Source organism: Desmodus rotundus, chromosome 3 (genome assembly GCF_022682495.2).
Source record: "Desmodus rotundus isolate HL8 chromosome 3, HLdesRot8A.1, whole genome shotgun sequence".
Taxonomy (NCBI): Eukaryota; Metazoa; Chordata; class Mammalia; order Chiroptera; family Phyllostomidae; genus Desmodus; species Desmodus rotundus.
Genome location: NC_071389.1, coordinates 7255108 through 7275222, shown reverse-complemented (window position 1 = coordinate 7275222; position 20115 = coordinate 7255108). Strand labels below are relative to the sequence as shown.

Genomic DNA, 20115 nt, shown 5'->3' with positions numbered 1-20115 from the left:
AAATAATGTTACTGTGAACATAGGGGAGCATGTGTATTGCTCAATTAGTCTTGGATTTCCTCAGATAAATACCCGAAGTTGGGTTTGCTGGGTAATATGGCAGATCTACGTTCAATTTTCTGAAGAACCTCCATAGTGTTTCCCACTGTGGCTGCCCCAACTAAAAACCCCAACAGTGCATGAGGGTCCCCTTTTCTTTACATTTTTGCTAATACTTGTTTGTCGATTTGTAGTCTGCCTGCTATGAATAGATCCCAAGTTACCCAGTGGATTCCAGTCTATGCCAAGTTTCAGCACAAACATTCACCTGAAAGCCACTTAAGGCGTTCACGGGGTCTGTGTGCAGTGAACTTGGACCTTGGTGTAGAAAGGCCACTGTCCAACCAGGAACAGAATCTCCTGAAGACCAGGCAGGGCCAGCATTGAACATGTGTCTGGTTACTAAAGGAAATTTTACTCCTAAGCGGCTGGTGTTCAACTTGCCCAGGGGTCCTTGACATCTCCTGCCACTTCCATGCACCTTCACTCAGGATGCAGTTTGGCTTCTGTAGTAGAGTGAGTGTTGGCACCCACCCACTAGAGTAAGTGTTGATGTGAGGGAAGTAGTCCCACCCTCCGCCAACATCAGTTCAAGGGCCAGGGAGAGCTGACCCCACCTTCCACTCCAGGGATGGCATGGGACTTACATCTGGTCAGTCGGATCATTCCATTCCCTTGGTGGTGGCACCTGGCTCCACCATTCAGAAAGCCCCTAGAGCCATAGAGTTGTAATGCAATTTCTGCTGGGATCACTGAGAATGAGGCAAATCCATAGTAATGACCCTGGGACAATGTAAGTATGGAGTTGGTCAGGGCCGCCCTGTGCACAAGGGAAAGGAAACAGAGAGAAGCACAGAATAGAGGAAAGGCGACAAGGTAGCTGATGGCATTGTCTGAGTGCCTGCGTCACACCACTTCTCATTGATCCCACTGGCCAAAGCGTTCTCTCTCATTTAGGTCACTTTGAGTTGGTTCTGTGTCTGAGAACAGAAATAGTCCTTGCTACTCATCTTTGATTTCTCTCGGCCCTCCCTCAATTTCTCTTGTAGACATGGTGGAGTTGGATCAGACTCTGTCTTCATGGGTCTCAGACTCAGGACACACACCTTTCCAATCCCCTCTTTCTGACACTTTGACTCCAAGAGCCCCAGGGCTCCCCCAGTCAGGTGGCTCTGGCTGTCTTCATCTGTTGCTAGTGGCCCACCACCAAGGAAACTTGTCTGTTCAGTGCTAAATCTCCCAGCTCAGGCAGGTGAGACTCTGAACTGCAGAGGAACAGCAGGGAAAGTGTCACCCTGGACCAGGAGGAGGAGAGTGGGGCCAGTTGTTCCACCTCCACCCAGCAGTCTAGAGCATCAGAGCCACGCCCTCCTGGCCAGATTGGAGAGGGCTCATGAGACTGCACATGGTTCCCCTGGGTGTGTCCAAGGCCAGCCAAGTGGATGTTCCTCGTGCCCACAGCCTGGATCAGCCAGGGCTGTCTGAACTCCACCTCAGGGAGGCTGAGAAGAATCCTTACATGCTCATTCACTCTTTTTTTTTAAATTATATTTTATTGATTATACAATTACAGTTGTCCTGATTTTCCCCCCTCTGCTCCCCTCCAACTAGTGCTCCCAACCCCTTCAGGAAATCCCCCCACCATTGTTCATGTCCATGGGTCATGCATATAACTTCTTTGGCTACTCTGTTTCCTACACTGTACTTTACATCCCCATGGTTTTTCTGTAATTATCTATTTGTACTTCTTAATCCCTTCACCTCTTCACCCATTTGCCCCTCTCCCCTCCCCTCTTGCAATCTTCCACTAACTCACTTTTTTCTCTTGCTTTTAAGATTCTCTCTGTATCTTTAATCTTTAGCCTTTTAATAATTATTTGTCTTGCAGTGGGCCTCTTTGCATCCATCATAATTCGTTCTCTGTGCTTCCTGGATTTGCACGTCTTTCCTTCACTAAATTAGGGAAGTTTTCCTTCACTGTTTTGTTCAGATAGATCTCCAATTTCTTGCTATTTCTCTTTTCCATCTAGCAACCACGTGAGGCAAATGTTGGACCACTTAAAGTTGTCGCACAGGCTATTTATGCTATCCTCAGTGTTTTTATTCTGTTTTCTTCTTGTTCTGCCTAATTGTGTTTTGGTTTCTTATGCTCCAAATCATTGATTTGAATCTCAGCTTCATCCGTTCTACTGTTGGTTCCCTGTAAAGTCTCCTTTATTTCAATTAGTGCATCTTTCATTTCTGACTGGGTCTGTATTATGCTGCTGAGGTCTTCACTAAGTACCTTGAGCATCCTTACAAACAGTGCTTACAAACAGTGTGAAGAGTGCTTTGAACTCTTCATTTGACAGATTATTTATCTCCATTTTGTTTAGCTCTTTTTCTGGAGTTCTGATCTATTCTTTCATTTGGACTGTGTTCCTTTCTCTCCCCATTTTGGCACCTCTCTGTGTTTGTTTCTGTGTATTAGGTAGAGCTGCTTTGACTCTGTGTTGGTCGTGTGGTCTAATGTAGTAGGTGTCCTGCAGGGTCCAGTGGCACAGCCTCCCCTATCACCCAATGTAGGTACTTGAGGTGTCCCCGTGTGTGGGTTGAGTACACCCTCCTCTTGTAGTTGAGTCTTCGTTCCACATGCTAATTCACTCTCTCACAAATGACAAATAAAGACTGTATACTCACATGGACAAAATCAAGGGGGAGGGTGGATGTGGGGGAGGGAGGGGGATTTGGCTGGGGTGGGGTGGAGGGATGGGAAGAAAAGGCACACAACTGTAATTGAATAACAATTAAAATTTTAAAAAAGACTGTATACTCAGATCTTCCCAGCAGTGCACAAAGACAGAGAACCCACCCTCCCCCACCACACCTGTCCCACCTACACCTCTCCTGCCAGACATCAGTGAAACTCATCTTGATTCTAGAACTGGAGCAAGAAAAAGATGGTGGTCTCCACACCCTCCCTTGCCCCACTCAGCATCACCTGCATCAGCAACAGAGAGCCCCTAGGCAACTGGATGATGGTGGGACCCACACTCTCATAGGTCCAATGGGAAGGAAAGATGATCACAACCCCTTTAGAAAATGGACCATGACACTTAGAATCCGCGTGGAGCAGGGGAACTGAAAGTAGCCCATGCCAAGCGTGTTGAGCACTCCGTGAAAACCGTCCTCCACGTGGTGCCAAGTCACGGGGACTCCCAGGTCGTCCAGTCTCTTCTTGTACAGCAGCGCATCATCCCGGAGAGGGTCATTCTCACAGCTCACAATGCAAGCTTCTGGGAGCCGAGACACTACTTCATCTTCTGCAATCAGGGGCGTGTTCATCAAATCCAGACTGTGGTATGTCTCCAGGTAAGCATCCTCATTATGGGGCACATGGGGTACTTCCCGGTAGCCCCTCTTCTTAAATCTCTCTGGGATGTTTTCCGGGCCCAGCCACTTTCTGTACTTCTCCCACACTTCTGCAGGCAAGTGGGCACCTTTCATGACCACACTTTCCCAAGAGGGGTGGACGTCCATGTAATAACAAAAACAGCGGAAGGCCAAATTCCTGCTGAGTATCGGGACGTTTGCATTCTGCTCATAGGACGGGAGTTGGAAATTCACCATTTGGAGAACAGGATAGACCAGAAGCTGAGCTCGGATCTTGGGGAGATCAGACCAGTCCATAAGTTTTTGACACATTACCACTGCTATTAGCCCTCCAGCGCTGTCACCACAGACTACAACCCGGGCTGGGTCCACCCCATACACATCCAGGGTCTTCAGGAAGTGGATGCTGGCCACGAGGCAGTCTCTCATCGGTGTCGGAAACCTATGCTGTGGCGCCTTGCGGTATCTGAAAAGGAATCAAGGAACATGGTCTACACTCATCACCCTGGCACAGCCCAAGATGCCTGTGTCTCGCATTCTTGAGCCCAAATTTGTTCCATTAGCTTCTTTTTCTGAAGCCTGAGCAGGTAGAGTTAAGGTCTAGGGCTTAAAAGAGCAGATGGAAGTAAAGTCCTCAGTGCCTGGCACATGGCCTCAGGAGGGGGCAGCTGCTATGTCTACTGCCTCAATGCCAATTTAGGGGATAGGCTGTGATCACCAGAGCCCTGTCATCCACCTATTATTGGTCAAGAACTTAGCCGGCAACAGCAGAAGCCACATCCTTCTGAACCTACCTGATGGTGCTGCCCTGACTCACACCTGTTCCATACTTTTTGGATTATTTGGTTAGCAACCCTGGGTGGTCTGGGTTTAAATTGTAAATACTGCTGCTATTCTCACAGGTGTTGTGCCCTCCCCTTAGGAGACTAAAATACTACCAAATGTGCCCTGATTTGTGTGACTCAGTTGCTTGGGTGTCATCCTGAAAATCAAACGGTAGCCAGTTTGACTCCCAGTCAGGCTATGTGCCTGGTTGCAGGTTCACGCCGTGGTCTGGAAAAGTATTAGAGGCAGTCGATGGCTGTTTCTCTCGACACAGATATTATTCACCTTTTCTCTCTCCGTTCATTTTCCTCCCTCTAAAAATAAATACATAACATCTAAAATATGCATATCTTTAAATACTACCCAAGGCCAGAAGACAACACCTCCAGATCAGCCACCCCAACTCGAACCCACGGCTTCCCAATCAGTTGGCTATCCTGCAGGTGTGCCAGCCTGGCACTGCTAGAACCTCCCATTTTCAAAAGAGTGCAGAAATAGGGGTTTGGGCAGAAAGTTTATCATTTGAAATACTGAACTTGAAAAGAGGCTATTTGGCTGCCAGGTGGCTCACTTGGTTGGAGCATCATCCCATTACGAATGGACGGTGGGTTACATTCTTGGTTACAGCAGTTATGGGAGACACCCAATCAATGTTTCTCTCTCACATCGATATTTTTCTCATCTCTCCATTCCTCTTTCTCTAAAATTAATAAACCTTGTCCTCTGAGGAGAAATAAACAGAAACATGCTTTGGGATCCACAAGGCTTCTGCCAGCCATTTCCATTCTGATGTTCCATATTCTTAGCTACGTGGGATGCCATGCTTAACTCCTGATCTCTGTCTACTTTGGAGTCACAAAATAACTTCCTTGCAGATATGTCCTAGTATAGTCGACTGATAACGATTTGCTTCAGCACAGCCAGAATAAGATGTGTAGGGCCAAAAACTGAATCAAGATTTCCAACCAGCCAAATAAATGATTTGGGGACAAGAACTGTAAAGTGAGGCCCTTCTCTGGTCTCTTGCCTCATCCAGGAATAACTTCTGTATTTTTTACTCTAATCTACAGGCTGCAAGACAGGAAAGCTAGAAAATGTAGCCTCACCATGATGCTGGTGACTGATATTTCTTCCTGGTACATGCACTTAAACAGACCTGCAGGAAAAGCGCAATCAGCAGGAGCCACCCTCCCCCAGTGTGACCATGTGTCAGGCAGAGGGCAAGGCCACTCCACTGCAGTGACTGCTCCTCATATATAAATGTCCAGGTGTCCTGATGTGGAGGCCCAGGGAGGGGCCACCAGGTCTGTCCTGCTGCATGTCCACCAAGCCCTCTTTGCCTCTCCAGGCCACTGAGTGACTCCCCCAGATCAGTTAGGACATACAGTGGCTCCTCCATGTTTTCTCACTTCCTTAGATGCATCTGACCAGGGCGGCCCTCCCTCCTGACACCACTTGGAAATGACGTGACGACAGTGTTTGCAGTTGTGCTGGTGCTGACACAGGGCACCATGGGCATGTAGTGGAAGGAGGGGCTAAGTGTGCAGACTGTGCAGGGCTGTTCTGCCCAACAAAGAACATCCCACCCACAAGTGCTGTGCTGTGAAGCTCAGCAACTGATCTGCTTAACTGAGCCCACTCCCCAGCCAGCTTCCAAATGATGCCAGGCATAGAATGCCCCATCGAAACATACTCACGGGCTGCCCACAAGGAGTGCTCATGCTCTGCCTCTGTGTCTCTCCCCCTTCCTTCCTCTCCTCCTTGCTGGCTGCCCTGCTCCCCCTGTGCCTCTGACTCCCTGCCAGCCCAAGTTCCCAACTCCCACCACATCATGCCAGGACTTAGCCTGGCTTCCCTGCCCTCTCCACCCTCCCCTTTACTCACCCAATAGCTACAACCACCGAGTCACTCTCTTTGGACAAACGACAGCATATTTCATGGTAGGTTTCTAGAAAAGAAAAGGTTTTCAAATTGACTAGAAAGGCTTAGTGGGCTTCCTTTGCCTATCACTGGCTGTCCCTTTTCTCTGTCAACTACCACGGACAGAGCTCTTGGGTGCTGACTATTGGTTCACAGCATCTGAGAAGCTGTTTGGCCTTACAGTTCAGCGGTTCCACGTGTCAACTCAGATTCAGACCCAAGTTCGAATCTCTACATTGCCTCCTCTTCACCTGAGCTGAAGTAGTGTGGGGAACGTCCCTTCTCTCCCTGAGGCTTGATTTTCTCATCTGTGAAATGGGAATAATGATGATCATGGGGCAGGACAATGAGATAATGCACATAAGGGGCTTCCCCCGTACCTGCCAGGTAAATACTAACATCAGTAAATACTCATTAATAAACATCGCTGTTATTGTCATTTATTATGCAGACCATACCCTAGACAGGGTTGCATCAAACTCCCTGTTCTCAAAGGCTTCCACCATTGATCCTGGCATTCCACAGACTAGAAAGCACTGCAAAGACATTTTGCCCCTAATTCCTGCAGCTGGGGGTGGGGAATGAAGAAACTAAAATGATCTCAATGGTGAGTTTTCTTCTCTCATTAATTTTTCTCAAATCTTTGGTCCTCCTGTGTGTTTTTACAAGGTATGTCTCTAAGCAATACCTGATGTGAAACCAAATGATGTGTTTTAGTTATTTTCATTTTGAAAAAATCCTTATTTCCAACTCAGGTGCCACACAACATTGTGAAGATACTAAATACCGCTGATCCATACACTTTCAAATGGTGAGTTAATATTCTGTGAATTTTGTACGTACAGACAGGTATCTCCCACTTTTTGAAAGTGTGTGTTAGGCTGCTTTGCTTTTACCAAACACCTACATTTGTACCTGTTTTAGGCTAGTGAAAGGTAATCCAAAGAACATTTTCACTTTTACCGAAAAGGGAAGAACACCAAGAAGAACAATCAGAGGAAGAGGAAGAAGAATGTGAAAAGGGAAAATAGCCTTCAGGGTTTGTTCAGGAGGGAGCCCTTATAGAAGCAGTGCCCCACCCCCCCGCACCAGCCCTGGCAGGACAAAACAGGGAGTACCAATCAGTCTCCCACCACACCTCCCGAAATTACCTGCAGCATCCAGCCCCAGAGCCCTGATCTGGGTCTCCGAGCATCTGGGCTTTACCCTGGCTTATTTAGAGCTTCCATTGGCAAGGCGTCTCCTATGATAATAGCTTCTTAGCTTTACAGCACTTCGGCTTAGGAAAGGTGTATAGAGACACCTACTCGCACACTGTGAGCAAAACCTGCACAGACGTCTGCACAGATACACACAGATAGTCCATAAACACCTGCTTACTTCCAGAAAGAGATCAGTACCTGCCACATCTTGGCCACCTGAGCACTCTGGACCCGCTAAGGGCCCTGGTGTTCCCTGGTCATAATGGCAGCTTTTAGATGCCCGGAAAATGACAGAAGTGACTGCACTCATCCTGCTCTGAGGCTGTCACACTACGGGCCAGGTGAAAGGGAAGGACTCTTACTCAGGCTCCCTATGATGGCCCCACCGCCATGGAAGTACAGGACGCCCCGCCGGGGAGTGCAGGAGGACACCTTGGGCTGGTACACCTTCACCGGGATAGTGCCAAAGCGGAGGTCCTTCACCACCACGTCTGGATCCTGCTTGACTGGTGGTAGGTCATGTAAGAAAGAGAGAAGTTGGGGCATAGAGCAGATTCCCAGTTTCTCAAGAATCGTCCCCTGTTGGTGAGAGAAGAGGAAATGCAATGGGAAGGATTTCAGCATGCCCCTGCTTTGTGCCATGGGTGCCTTCTGCAGATGGCTGAAACCATCCCACCTGCAGAAAACCCCAGGCCCCCTGCCCTAGCACCAGCGGGGTCAAACCCCTCTCCCCAACCCACAAACCCCAGCCCTACAAACCAGGTTTCTGGCCACCTCTGAGGGACCCTGTGCCTGGAATGACCTCCAACACATCTTTGTAGAAAAAAACAAATCAACACATTGCAATAAGTGATGTTTATGGAGAGCTTACTCTGTGTCAGACCCTGAAACACACACTCAACTCACTGCCTCCCCACAAATACCAGGAATTGGGGACTGTTATATCCCCCCATTTTCTCGATGAGGAAACTGAGTCACTATGTTTGTGAAACCACAGTGCAGACTATGAATGTCAAGGTCAGGAAGAGTACAGGAGCCAATCATCAGCTCCTGGAACTCTGACCCGGGTGGGAAGAACCCTTCTTCTCCGGGGTTCCTCTCCATGGAGCAGGAGAACAGGCATTTGCAATCACTTGTGGTTACATAAGAGGCCAAAAACCGTATTTTCTCTGTGCCGTTTCTGCAAGTCCTCTTAGCGACACAGTAAATCCTAATTGCCAACTTTGCCGTGATCCTCACCACCACCCATTCACAGGGGTTTCATGAAATCACGCCCACCAAGAACAACAGGTAGAATGTGACTACTGACAGAAACAGCTTCCATCCCTACAAACCAACGAATATCTACGTAAAGTCACGTTCTGCAGTTTTGCTCATAGTACTACTTCATGGACTCGTGAGCGTGTCTCTCAGTTTTGGCATGGCCAGTATGTAGAAATGGGGACCCAAAGATTCAGAATAATTCCTTCCTGTCTTCATGGCTTCCCTACCTGGCAAGTTTTGTGAATGAGGGAAATCAGGAGGCGGGCCAAGGAGGGAGCCAGCTTTTTTTCCTTTTCTGAGAACAGGAATCATTCTTTGAATTTTGTAGCTATCTGCCCTGTCAGCCTGCAAAACCCTGAAAAGATGTTGAGAACCCCGGTTACCTGACAGGAATTATTCAGGTTTGACAATGTACTGTCATCCTCTACTGCCGTGATATTAGTGTTCACTCAACTAGAAGCTTCTGGTATGTTCTCCCCACTCTCCCCTTAACCCTCACCATGAGGGAACAGAGAAAACACACAGCTCACCCAGGTCACAAGCAGCTGCAAGAGGCCGCACAAAACACGCAGTCTCACAGGGTGGTCGATGGCTGCATGGATGTCCGTAGTGAAGAAGTGGCTGCAGAAGACCCACAGCCCCAGCCCCACAGAGAACACACAGGCTGCCTCGAGGAGGATCAGCAGAAGGACCCACATGGCGCTCTATCCACCACATAGAGGGCCACGAAGAAGCTGGACTCAGCTCACCACACTTAGCACAGGCTTTTGAGGCCACAGAACTCCGACACTTATATCACAACTGGCCTTCCCCACCTCCTCATCTGCCAAAGGAATTGGTCTGGCCCACGTGAGTCACAGATGTGGTTCTAACAGAGAGGCCCACAGACAGGAGAAAGGGGCCCCTGCAATCTGACCCAGCTGGGAACCAGAGCTCCAGGGGACCAGCTTACATCCTGGCACTGCAACTAGAAATGGCCTTGAGAAACTCACCTGGGGCATCAAACACAATCCCTCTCCCTGCCCTCTGATGCCCTATTCCAATCTGACCACATTGCTATTCTTGAGTCTGCTGAGGAGAACCCAGGGCATTTGCATTTACTGTGGCCTGTGCAACATCTTCCCTTGATGGCAGCTGAGCTCAACCTCTCCCCTACTGCTGGGTTCTGCTGACAAGTCACCTTCTGAATGAGGCCATCGCTGGTAACCTTATTTAAATTGTAACTCCCTGCCCACATTCGAATGCCAACCCCCACTGTACACACACACACACACACACACCTGTTTGCATTGTCTTTTCACTTTTTCTACCAATTGACATAACAAGTACTTCAACTATTTATTATTTTCTACAGTATAAACCCTCACTGGAGACAGGAATTTTTGTTTTCTTCTTGCTTTATCCCAAAGGACTAGATCTGGGGTTTGGTACTTAGCAGGTGCTTAGCATATGTCTACTGAATGAGGAATGAATGAAAAGCACTGACATTTTTATTATAAAGCAGGAAAAAAATGAGCTCACCATCTTTCCAGGTCAAGCCAGAAATTGCTGTCAGTGTTCGACATCCTCCCTCATATATGGCAAAGTCCCAGGTCCACAGTAGTGATAATGACATCTCTCCTACCCCCCACCGAGGTCAGAGCCTTTGGTCTCACACGGGGGGATATTACCCTCCCGGAGCCATCTGGAGACATTTTTGGTTGTCACAGTGGTGAGGCAGGGGAGCTGGCACTGGTGTCTCCAGGGTAGGTGTCAGGGATGTTCCTAAGCATCCCACAATGCACAGACAGCCCCTACAACAGGCAGGTATCTGCTTTGGCATGTCAACACTGCTCAGGGTGACAAACCCTGAGTTAGTGAGACCTGGGATTGAATCCTCCCTCTGCCAAATGGCAGCGGTCTGGACATGAGCAAGTTACTTGCACTCTTTTGGCCGGTTCGTGTGGCTCAGTGGGTTGCAGCATCCTCCTGGAACCCAAATGTTGCGGGTTCTGAATCCAGGTACCCTCCCCACCCACTCACCAGTGCTGGCACACTTCTCTAACCAAAGGTAAAGGAATCTGAGTCTCCTCTTTGTCCCAGAGGATTTGTTTTCCAACTTAGACGACACTTTGCCTATGACTTTCATAAGAAAAACTTGTGTTTTCGTGGGACATGTAGACCTAAGTAACATTGACTTTTATGTGTGTCCTGGTCCAGAGATTCTAGCCAAGGGCAGGGAACTGTCCAAGGATAGGATCCTCCCAACCCCTACCCTCATATTCCCCTTCCTGTAGCATCGGATCAGCCCAAGAACAACTGCTCTCCTCTTGGTCAACACTCTACTGCCACGGTTGTAAGCGCTGCCCACACGCACGGCACCCTCAGCTCTAAGTCTCTCTAGCGTTTCAGATTCAAATAACCAACTGCCCTCATGACCTGCCCGGTTCTGTCCCATTTTTCACCCCTCTCCGCATTGCACTGCCATGGATTCTGCCAGAATCCCTGCAGTTCTCCATGACTCTTCTCTTCCTGGCCCTCCCTAAGCTGTTGGGTCCTGGCTAGATCCCAATCACGTCCATATTCATCTTAGTAAGTATTCTAGTCCTTCCCTTCAAATCAATTTAGAATTTGCAGTGGTGTTTGTGTGGTTTTCTTGCTTATTTTCTGTCTCCCCAAGGAAATCCCCATTCCAGCAAGGAGCCATGTCTGCCCCCCTCACTGGGGCATCCTGGGTGTCCAGCACACACTGTAGGTGCTCAATGAATAATCCTTCCTGGAGGAATGCATGGTGTCACATGACCTGGGGAAACAGGTACCATGGAAAAAGCGTCCTCTCCCTGTTTGGTGGTTTCCTGTAGGGGATGGTGGAAGTGAGAGAGGGTGAGATTGCAAAAACCCTGAAATCAGCACCCATGAAATCTGAATGAAGTTTCTGTCTTGGAAACCCTCTTTGACTCAAATCTCTTCAGAGTCTGCATTCTCTGCATTCTCCCTCTCCTCTGTTAACTCAGGTCCCAAAGGGGCCTTAACTGCTGGGTAGGGAGAGTTCCAGAACCCAAAACACCATTAGGTCCATTTCTATGGTTGAGGCAAAGAGGCTGTGTTTAATGAAGTGTTGTCCACATTGGGTGGCAGACAGAGCTGGGATTCAAACCCAAGAAAATTCAAATCTGACTCCAAGGCCAGGTTCATCAGTTCCCACAACACACCAAAATCCACATACCACAAAGCTGTAGCAACCACCAACGAGAGGACTTTCCCTTCGACCCACTCACATTTTCATGACTTCCCGTCACACGGATACTGAAAATACCTTAAAGGATACTGAAAGGCCTTCCTCTGAGATAGTTTGGGAGAAAATTCTCACTCATTGTAAAGGTATAAACACACAAGCTTCTTCTTTAAGAAATGCAATTCTCCTGAAAAAGAAAAGCAGTATGAATGAAATTCATACTAAGTGTTGGGCGTGGGTGAAAGGAAGCTGGTCCCACGAGGCACAGAGAAAACACACGGCATAGGGAGTGTTAAGCACAACCTGCGAGTACACAGGGCTTAGATACACAGGAAGAAATGGCATCAAGTGTTCAAGACACACAGTGAGCAAGACAGTAACAGCAGAACATATTGAAAATAGCGTGTATAAACAGAATGTTTGGAAAGGAGAGAAAGATCAAGTGGTAAGTCACGAGAATGCCATGTCTGTATTGACAGCCACATCATCCTTAAGTGGTCACCCATTGGTGACACCCAATGTGGCCCCACTCTGGCCACTCATGTCCTTCCCAAAGAATGCAGCTAAAACTCACATTTAGTCTGCAAACTGTACAAGGAGCTAGTGCTGGGCCCAAGTGTGCCTGCTCTTGGTTCTCGCCAATGGAGGGTGTATGTTGGCTCCAGGCCCTGTCCAGCTGTTGGAACCCCTCCAGTCCCCTAGCTACTCCAGCAGAGGGGAAGGTGCATGTGGCAGAGAGAGGTGGCCTGTGAATATTGCACAATCCAGGGAGAAGCAGGTCTGACTCTTCCACCCACTGCCCTGGCACCTTACTCAGAGTAGGGTGACTTATAATATCATAGAGCTGGCCAGTGTGCCAAGTTCAGCCTGGGTGAGAAAAAAAAAATCCTAGGTGGGAGGCATTGCCCCCACCCCATTCTCTTCCCTCCTGTCTCTATTTGTTGGCCTGACCCTCTCAGGTTAAGAAATGTGCTTTATAAATGCTCTTTGTATTAACCATGTTTTGTTTGTTGGTCTGCGTGTGTGTTCTGATGCTTTGACATCTGTGGTCCTGCTGACCCCGAAGCCACTGTCCCTGCCTGTGTTACTCAATGCCTGGACAGGGACAGCTAACAGTGCACCTGTAAGCGTGGTTTCCAAAGGCAAACGGGCTGACCCAGAGCCTACACCTCCAAACACCCCTTCTATCCATCTGTCCTGCTCTGGGCCACTACCCCCTGCCCTCATCACCCAGGGCCAGGTGCCAAACCACTAGAAACAGCACCTGTGTCCTGAGCCATCAATTCATGCAGACCCCCCAACCCTGAGCCTGTGTACCCTGCCTCGTCTGTCCCTTCCATGGAGACCGTCTCCCCTGACTGACCCTGGTGTCTCCCATGCAGACTTTAGCCACACACCAGGCGGAGATCTGTGGCTTCTCTCCCAGGTTCCAAACCTAAATTGGCTCACAGATCTGGAGCCCCTGGACTGAAGAGGAGACCAGGCCCCCTGGAGGAAGGCATCTGCATTTGCTCTCCAGGTTATGCCGCCCTTCCTGAAGGGATCTGTTGCCACTGCCCACAGGGAGTCCCTGCACACCAGTCCTCCTGCCTAAAATTTTCTGGTTTTTTGTAATTTATTCGTGCATTTAAAAAGCTTTCTCAGTTATACTTGACAGGCAATACTCTATTAGTTGCGGGCATACAACACAGTGATGACACATTTATATGGCTTGCAAGTGATCGCCCTGAGAAGTCAGCCCCCGTCTGACAACATGCAGTTATGATGATATTGACTATATTTCCTTGTTTTACTTTTTTAATATGTTTTATTAATTATGCTATTACAGTTGTCCCATTTTTTTCTCCCCTTTATTGCCCTCTGCCCTCTAACCACCTCCCACCCTCATTCCCCACCTTAGTTCATGTCCATGTGTCATTCATATAAGTGCTTTGGCTTCTCCATTTCCCACACTGTTCTTAACAACCACCCCCCCTATCTTGTACCTACCATTTATGTGTCTTATTCCCTGTACCTTTTCCCCCCTTCTCCCCCTCCTCCTCCCCACTGATATCCCTCCATGTGATCTCTGTTTCTGTGCATCTGTTTCTGTTCTAGTTGTTTGCTTAGTTCGCTTGTGTTTTTGTATTTTTAGCTTCCATCGTTGATAGCTGTTGATTCGTTGTCATTTTACTGTTCATATTTTTGATCTTCTTCTTTTTCTTACATAATTCCCTTGAACTTCTCATATAAGGGCTTGGTGTTGATGAACTCCTTTAACTTTGCCTTATCTGGGAAGCACTTTTTCTGCCCTTCCATTCTAAATGATAGCTTTGCTGATAGAGTCATCTTGGATGTAGGTCCTTGCCTTTCATGACTTCGAATACTTCTTTCCAGCCCCTTCTTGCCTGCGAATTTGTTTTCAGAATTCAGCTGACAGTCTTCTGGGAACTCCTTTGTAGGTGATTGTCTCCTTTTCTCTCGCTGCCTTTAAGATTCTTCATTATCCTTAACCTTGGGTAGTGTAATTATGATGTGCCTTGGTGTGTGCTTCCTTGGGTCCAACTTCTTTGGGACTCTCTGAGCTTCCTGGACTTCCTGAAATCAATTTCCTTTGTCAGATTGGGGAAGTTCTCCTTCATTGTGTTTTCAAGTAAGTTTTCCATTTCTTGCTGCTCCTCTTCTCCTCTGGCACCCCTATGATTTGGATATTGGAATGTTTAAAGTTCTCCAGGAGGTTCCTCATTTTTATGAATTCTTGTTTCTTCATTCTGTTCTCGTTGAATGTTGATTTCGTCCTTCTGGTCCAAACTGTTGATTTCAGTCCCAGTATCCTTCCCATCACTGTTGGTTCCCTGTACATTTTCCTTTATTTCACTTTTTCTTCTATAGCCTTCACTTTTTCCTCTATTTTGTGACCACACTCAACCATTTCTGTGAGCTTCCTGAATGCCAGTGTTTTGAACTGTGCATCTGATAGGTTGGCTATGCCTTCATGGCTTAGGTGTAGTTCTTCTGGAGGTATGACGTGTTCTTTCATTTGGGTGATATTTTTTGTGTCAGCGTGCCTGTTAGCTTCTTACAGAGTAAGGGGCGGAGCCTTAGGTATTCACCAGGGCGTGGCAATTCATGCTACTGCTTTGTGGCACTCTGGTGGGGGAGGGTTCAGAGAGGGAACAATGCCACTTGCTCAGCTCTCGGTGGGCTTTTACTTACTTTCTCCCCTATCCACAAGCAAATTGGGCCCTTCTGGTGCTAATATCTAGGTGGGTGGTTTTGTGTAAGTTCAAGGACCCTGTGGGTCTCTCCAAGGAACTCTCCTGTGAGGCTTGGAATTCCTCCCTCTGCTGCAACCCCCACAGGTTTTTCAGTCACGGGTTTTGAGGCTTTATTTCATCTCATTGGAACCCTGGGCTGCATGGCCTGTCTCGCTCCCCAGGTGTTCTTCCCAGTTTATCTGCATGCAAATGTGTCACTGCCCACTATGCCAGCCACCACCTTGCCCATTCCCCCAGCCGCCACCTTGTCCCACGTCCTCTCCACCCCAGCTGCCCGTCTCTGCCCCTCCAACCAATCTGGATGAATGTTTCTTCTTAAACTCATTGGTTATTGGACTTCCATACAGTTTAATTTTCTGGCAATTTTCATTATTTTTCGATTTCATTTCATTTTGTTTGTTGTCCTTCTATTGTTTGAGCAAGGAGGCAAAGTATATCTACCTATGCCTCCATCTTGGCCGGAAGTCCAAAATAACTTATTGACTATATTTCCTATGCTATTCTTTACCTTCCATGACTGTTTTTGTAACTGAAAACTTGCAGATCTTAATTCCTTCCCCCTTTTCACTCACACCCCTCCCATCTGGCAACCATCAGAATGTTCTCTGTATCTATGAGTTTTTTTCTGTTTTGTTTATTCATTTGTGTGTTTTTTTTTAATTCCACATATAAGTGAAATCAAGTGATATTTGTCTTTCCCTGTCTGACTTACTTCACTTAACATAATACCCTCTAGCTCTACCCATGTTGTCGCAAAAGGCGAGATTTCATTTTCTTTATATGGCTGACTAATAACATTCTGTTGTATGCATGTACCACATCTTCTTCATCCATTTCTCTCTCAGTGAATACTTACGTCTCTTCCATACCTCTCCTACTAATAGTAAATAATGTTACTGTGAACATAGGGGCGCATGTGTATTGCTGAGTTATTCTTGGATTTCCTCAGATAAATACCCGAAGTTGGGTTTGCTGGGTAATATGGCAGATCTACGTTCAATTTTCTGAAGAACCTCCATAGTGTTTCCCACCGTGGCTGCCCCAACTAAAAACCCCTACAGTGCAGGAGGGTCCCCTTTTCATTACATTTTTGCTGATACTTGTTTGTTGATTTGTAGTCCGCTTGCTATGAATAGATCCCAAGTTACCCAGTGGATTTCAGTCTATGCCAAGTTTCAGCACAAACATTCACCTGAAAGCCACTTAAGGCGTTCACGGAGTCTGTGTGCAGTAAACTTGGACCTTGGTGTAGAAGGCCACTGGCCAACCAGGAACAGAGTCTCCTGAAGACCAGGCAGGGCCAGCATTGAACATGTGTCAGGCTACTAAAGGAATTTTTACTCCTAAGCGGCTGGTGTTCAGCTTGCCCAGGGGTCCTTGACATCTCCTGCCACTTCCATGCACCTTCACTCAGGATGCAGTTTGACTTCTGTAGTAGAGTGAGTGTTGGCACCCACCCACTAGAGTAAGTGTTGATGTGAGGGAAGTAGCCCCATCCTCCCCCATCATCAGTTCAAGGGCCAGGGAGAGCTGACCCCACCTTCCACTCCAGGGATGGCATGGGACTTACATCTGGTCAGTCGGATCATTCCATTCCCTTGGTGGTGGCACCTGGCTCCACCATTCAGAAAGCCCCTAGAGCCATAGAGTTGTAATGCAATTTCTGCTGAGACCACTGAGAATGAGGCAAATCCATAGTAATGACCCTGGGACAATGTAAGTATGGAGTTGGTCAGGGCCGCCCTGTGCACAAGGGAAAGGAAACAGAGAGAAGCACAGAATAGAGGAAAGGCAACAAGGTAGCTGATGGCATTGTCTGAGTGCCTGCATCACACTAAGTCTCATTGATCCCACTGGCCAAAGCGTTCTCTCTCATTTAGGTCACTTTGAGTTGGTTCTGTGTCTGAAAACAGAAATAGTCCTTGCTACACATCTTTGATTTCTCTTGGCCCTCCCTCAATTTCTCTTGTAGACATGGTGGAGTTGGGTCAGACTCTGTCTTCATGGGTCTCATACTCAGGACACACACCTTTCCAACCCCCCACTTCATACACTTTGACTCCAAGAGCCCCAGAGCTCCCCCAGTCAGGTGGCTCTGGCTGTCTTCATCTGTTGCTAGTGGCCCACCACCAAGGAAACTTGTCTGTTCAGTGCTAAATCTCCCAGCTCATTCAGGTGAGACTCTGAACTGCAGAGGAACAGCAGGGAAAGTGTCACCCTGGACCAGGAGGAGGAGAGTGGGGCCAGTTGCTCCACCTCCACCCAGCAGTCTAGAGCATCAGAGCCACGCCCTCCTGGCCAGATTGGAGAGGGCCCATGAGACTGCACATGGTGCCCCTGGGTGTGTCCAAGGCCAGCCAAGTGGATGCTCCTGTTGCCCACATCCTGGATCAGCCAGGGCTGTCTGAACTCCACCTCAGGGAGGCTATGAAGAATAATTACATGCTCATTCACTCTTTTTTTTTAATTATGTATTTTTTTACAGTATTGCTTTTTTATTTTTTACACAAATAGTATACTATACATATTATTTTCCAATTATTAGAACACAATAATACATACTCAAGGTATGTTAGATTAATACATACTTTAAAAATGCTCTCTTGCATTCTCTAGTGTGAATTTACTGTAATTTATTTAACTGTATTCTTTTTTTAAATATATTTATTGATTATGCTATTACAGTTGTCCCATTTCCTGCCCCCCTCACTCCACTCCATCCTGCCCACACCCTCCCTCCCACATTCTCCCCCTATAGTTCATGTCCATGGGTCATACTTTTAAGTTCTTTGGCTTCTACATTTCCTACACTATTCTTACCCTCCCCCTGTCTATTTTCCACCTATTATCTATGCTACTTATTCTCTGTACCCTTCCTCCCCATCCCCCTCCCACTCCCCTATTGACAACCCTCCATGTGATCTCCATCTCTATGGTTCTGTTCCTGTTCTAGTTGTTTGCCTAGTTTGCTCCTGTTTTTGTTTTAGGTGTGGTCGTTAATAACTGTGAGTTTGCTGTCATTTTTACTGTTCATATTTTTTATCTTCTTTTTCTTAGGTAACTCCCTTTAATATTTCATATAATAAGGGCTTGGTGATGATGAACTTCTTTAACTTGACCTTATCTGAGAAGCACTTGATCTGCCCTTCCATTCTAAATGATAGCTTTGCTGGATAGAGCAATCTTGGATGTAGGTCCTTGCCTTTCATGACTTGGAATACTTCTTGCCAGCCCCTTCTTGCCTGTAAGGTCTCTTTGGAGAAATCAGCTGACAGTCTTATGGGAAGTCCTTTGTAGGTATCTGTCTCCTTTTCTGTTGCTGCTTCTAAGATTCTCTCCTGTTTAATCTTAGGTAATGTAATTATGATGTGACTTGGTGTGTTCCTCCTTGGGTCCAGCTTCTTTGGGACTCTCTGACTTCCTGGACTTCCTGGAAGTCTATTTCCTTTGCCAGATTGGGGAAGTTCTCCTTCATTATTTGTTCAAATAAGTTTTCAATTTTTTGGTCTTTCTCTTCTCCTTCTGGCACCCCTATAATTCGGATGTTGGAATGTTTCAAGATGTCTTGGAGGTTCCTAAGTCTCTCCTCATTTTTCCGAATTCTTGTTTCTTCATTCTTTTCTTGTTGGATCTTTCTTTCTTCCTTCTGGTCCACACCGTTGATTTGAGTCCCCGTTACCTTCGCATCACTATTGGTTCCCTGTACATTTTCCTTTGTTTCTCTTAGCATAGGCTTCATTTTTTCATCTGGTTTTCAAACAGATTCAACCAATTCTGTGAGCGTCTTGATAACCAGTGTTTTGAACTGTGCATCTTATAGGTTGGCTATCTTTTCCTCACTTAGTTGTATTTTTTCTGGAGCTTTGAAGTGTTCTGTCATTTGGGCTTTTTTTTTTTTTTTTTTTTTTGGTCTTGGTGCGTCTGTTACTTAAAGGGGCGGAGTCTTAGGTGTTCCCTGGGGCGGGGTAACGCTGGTCCTGGGTAACGCTGGTCCCTGCCCTGTGACACTGTACTTGTGGGAGGGGCCGAGAGGGAGCAATGGGGCCTGCTGCACTCTCTACCAGATTTCAATCTTTCACTCCTCTACCCACAATCAAACTGGGCCCCTCTGGTGCTGGCTCCCAAGTGGGTGGGCTTGTGCATGCCCTAGGCTCCTGTGGGTCTCTCCAACGACCTCTCCTGTGATGCTGGGAGTCTCTCCTGCTGCTGCCCCAACCCCCACAGGAGTTTTCAATCAGAGGTTTGAGGCTTTATTTCCTGGCGCTGGAGCCCTGGGTTGCACGGTCTGCTTCACTCCCCGCCGTTTGTCCAGTTTATCTGTGCACGAATGTGGGGCTGCCAGGTGCTACCTGCCGCTCTGCCTGCCCCATTCTCCGCCACTCTGACTCTGGCCCTCTCAGTTTATCTGCGCAAATGTGGGGCCGCAGTGTCTGCTAGTGGTCAGACTGCCTGCCCCGTTCGTCCCACACTCTGCCAGTCTCAGTCCCGCCATGGCCACACGAGTCCTCTCTGCCCCAGCTGCCCGTCTCTGCCCCTCCTACCGGTCTGGATGAATGTTTCTTTTTTATTTCCTTGGTGTCGGACTTCCTAGCCATTCGATTTTCTGTCAGCTCTGGTTGTGCGATGAGGCCCAGTGTGTCTACCTATGCTGCCATCTTGGTTCTCGAAAATTATATTTTATTGATTATGCAATTATAGTTGTCCTGATTTTCCCTCCTCTGCTCCCTTCAACCTAGCGCCTCCTACCCCTTCAAGAAATCCCCCCACCATTGTTCATGTCCATGGGTCATGCATATAACTTCTTTGGCTACTCTGTTTCCTATACTGTACTTTACATCCCCATGGCTATTCTGTAATTATCTATTTGTACTTCTTAATCTCCTCACCTCTTCATCCATTTGCCCCTCTCCCGTCCCACCTGGCAGTCTTCTATTAACTAACTTTTTTCTCTCTTGCTTTTAAGATTCTTACTTAATCTTTAATCATCAGCCTTTTAATAATTATGTGTCTTGGAGTGGGTCTC

At 47.4% G+C, this 20115-nt stretch overlaps 1 protein-coding gene across 1 annotated transcript; it reads right to left on the bottom strand.

The window, feature by feature from the left end:
* Positions 1 to 3102: 3102 nt before the first annotated feature.
* Positions 3103 to 9319, bottom strand: LOC112298967 (arylacetamide deacetylase-like 3). The gene is made up of 4 exons (XM_053919769.1): positions 9152 to 9319; positions 7721 to 7937; positions 6121 to 6184; positions 3103 to 3877 (listed from the first exon to the last, which is right to left on the bottom strand). The coding sequence occupies exons 1-4, from the start codon at positions 9317 to 9319 to the stop codon at positions 3103 to 3105; spliced, it is 1224 nt and encodes a 407-aa protein (XP_053775744.1).
* Between the last annotated feature and the right edge of the window lie 10796 nt (positions 9320 to 20115).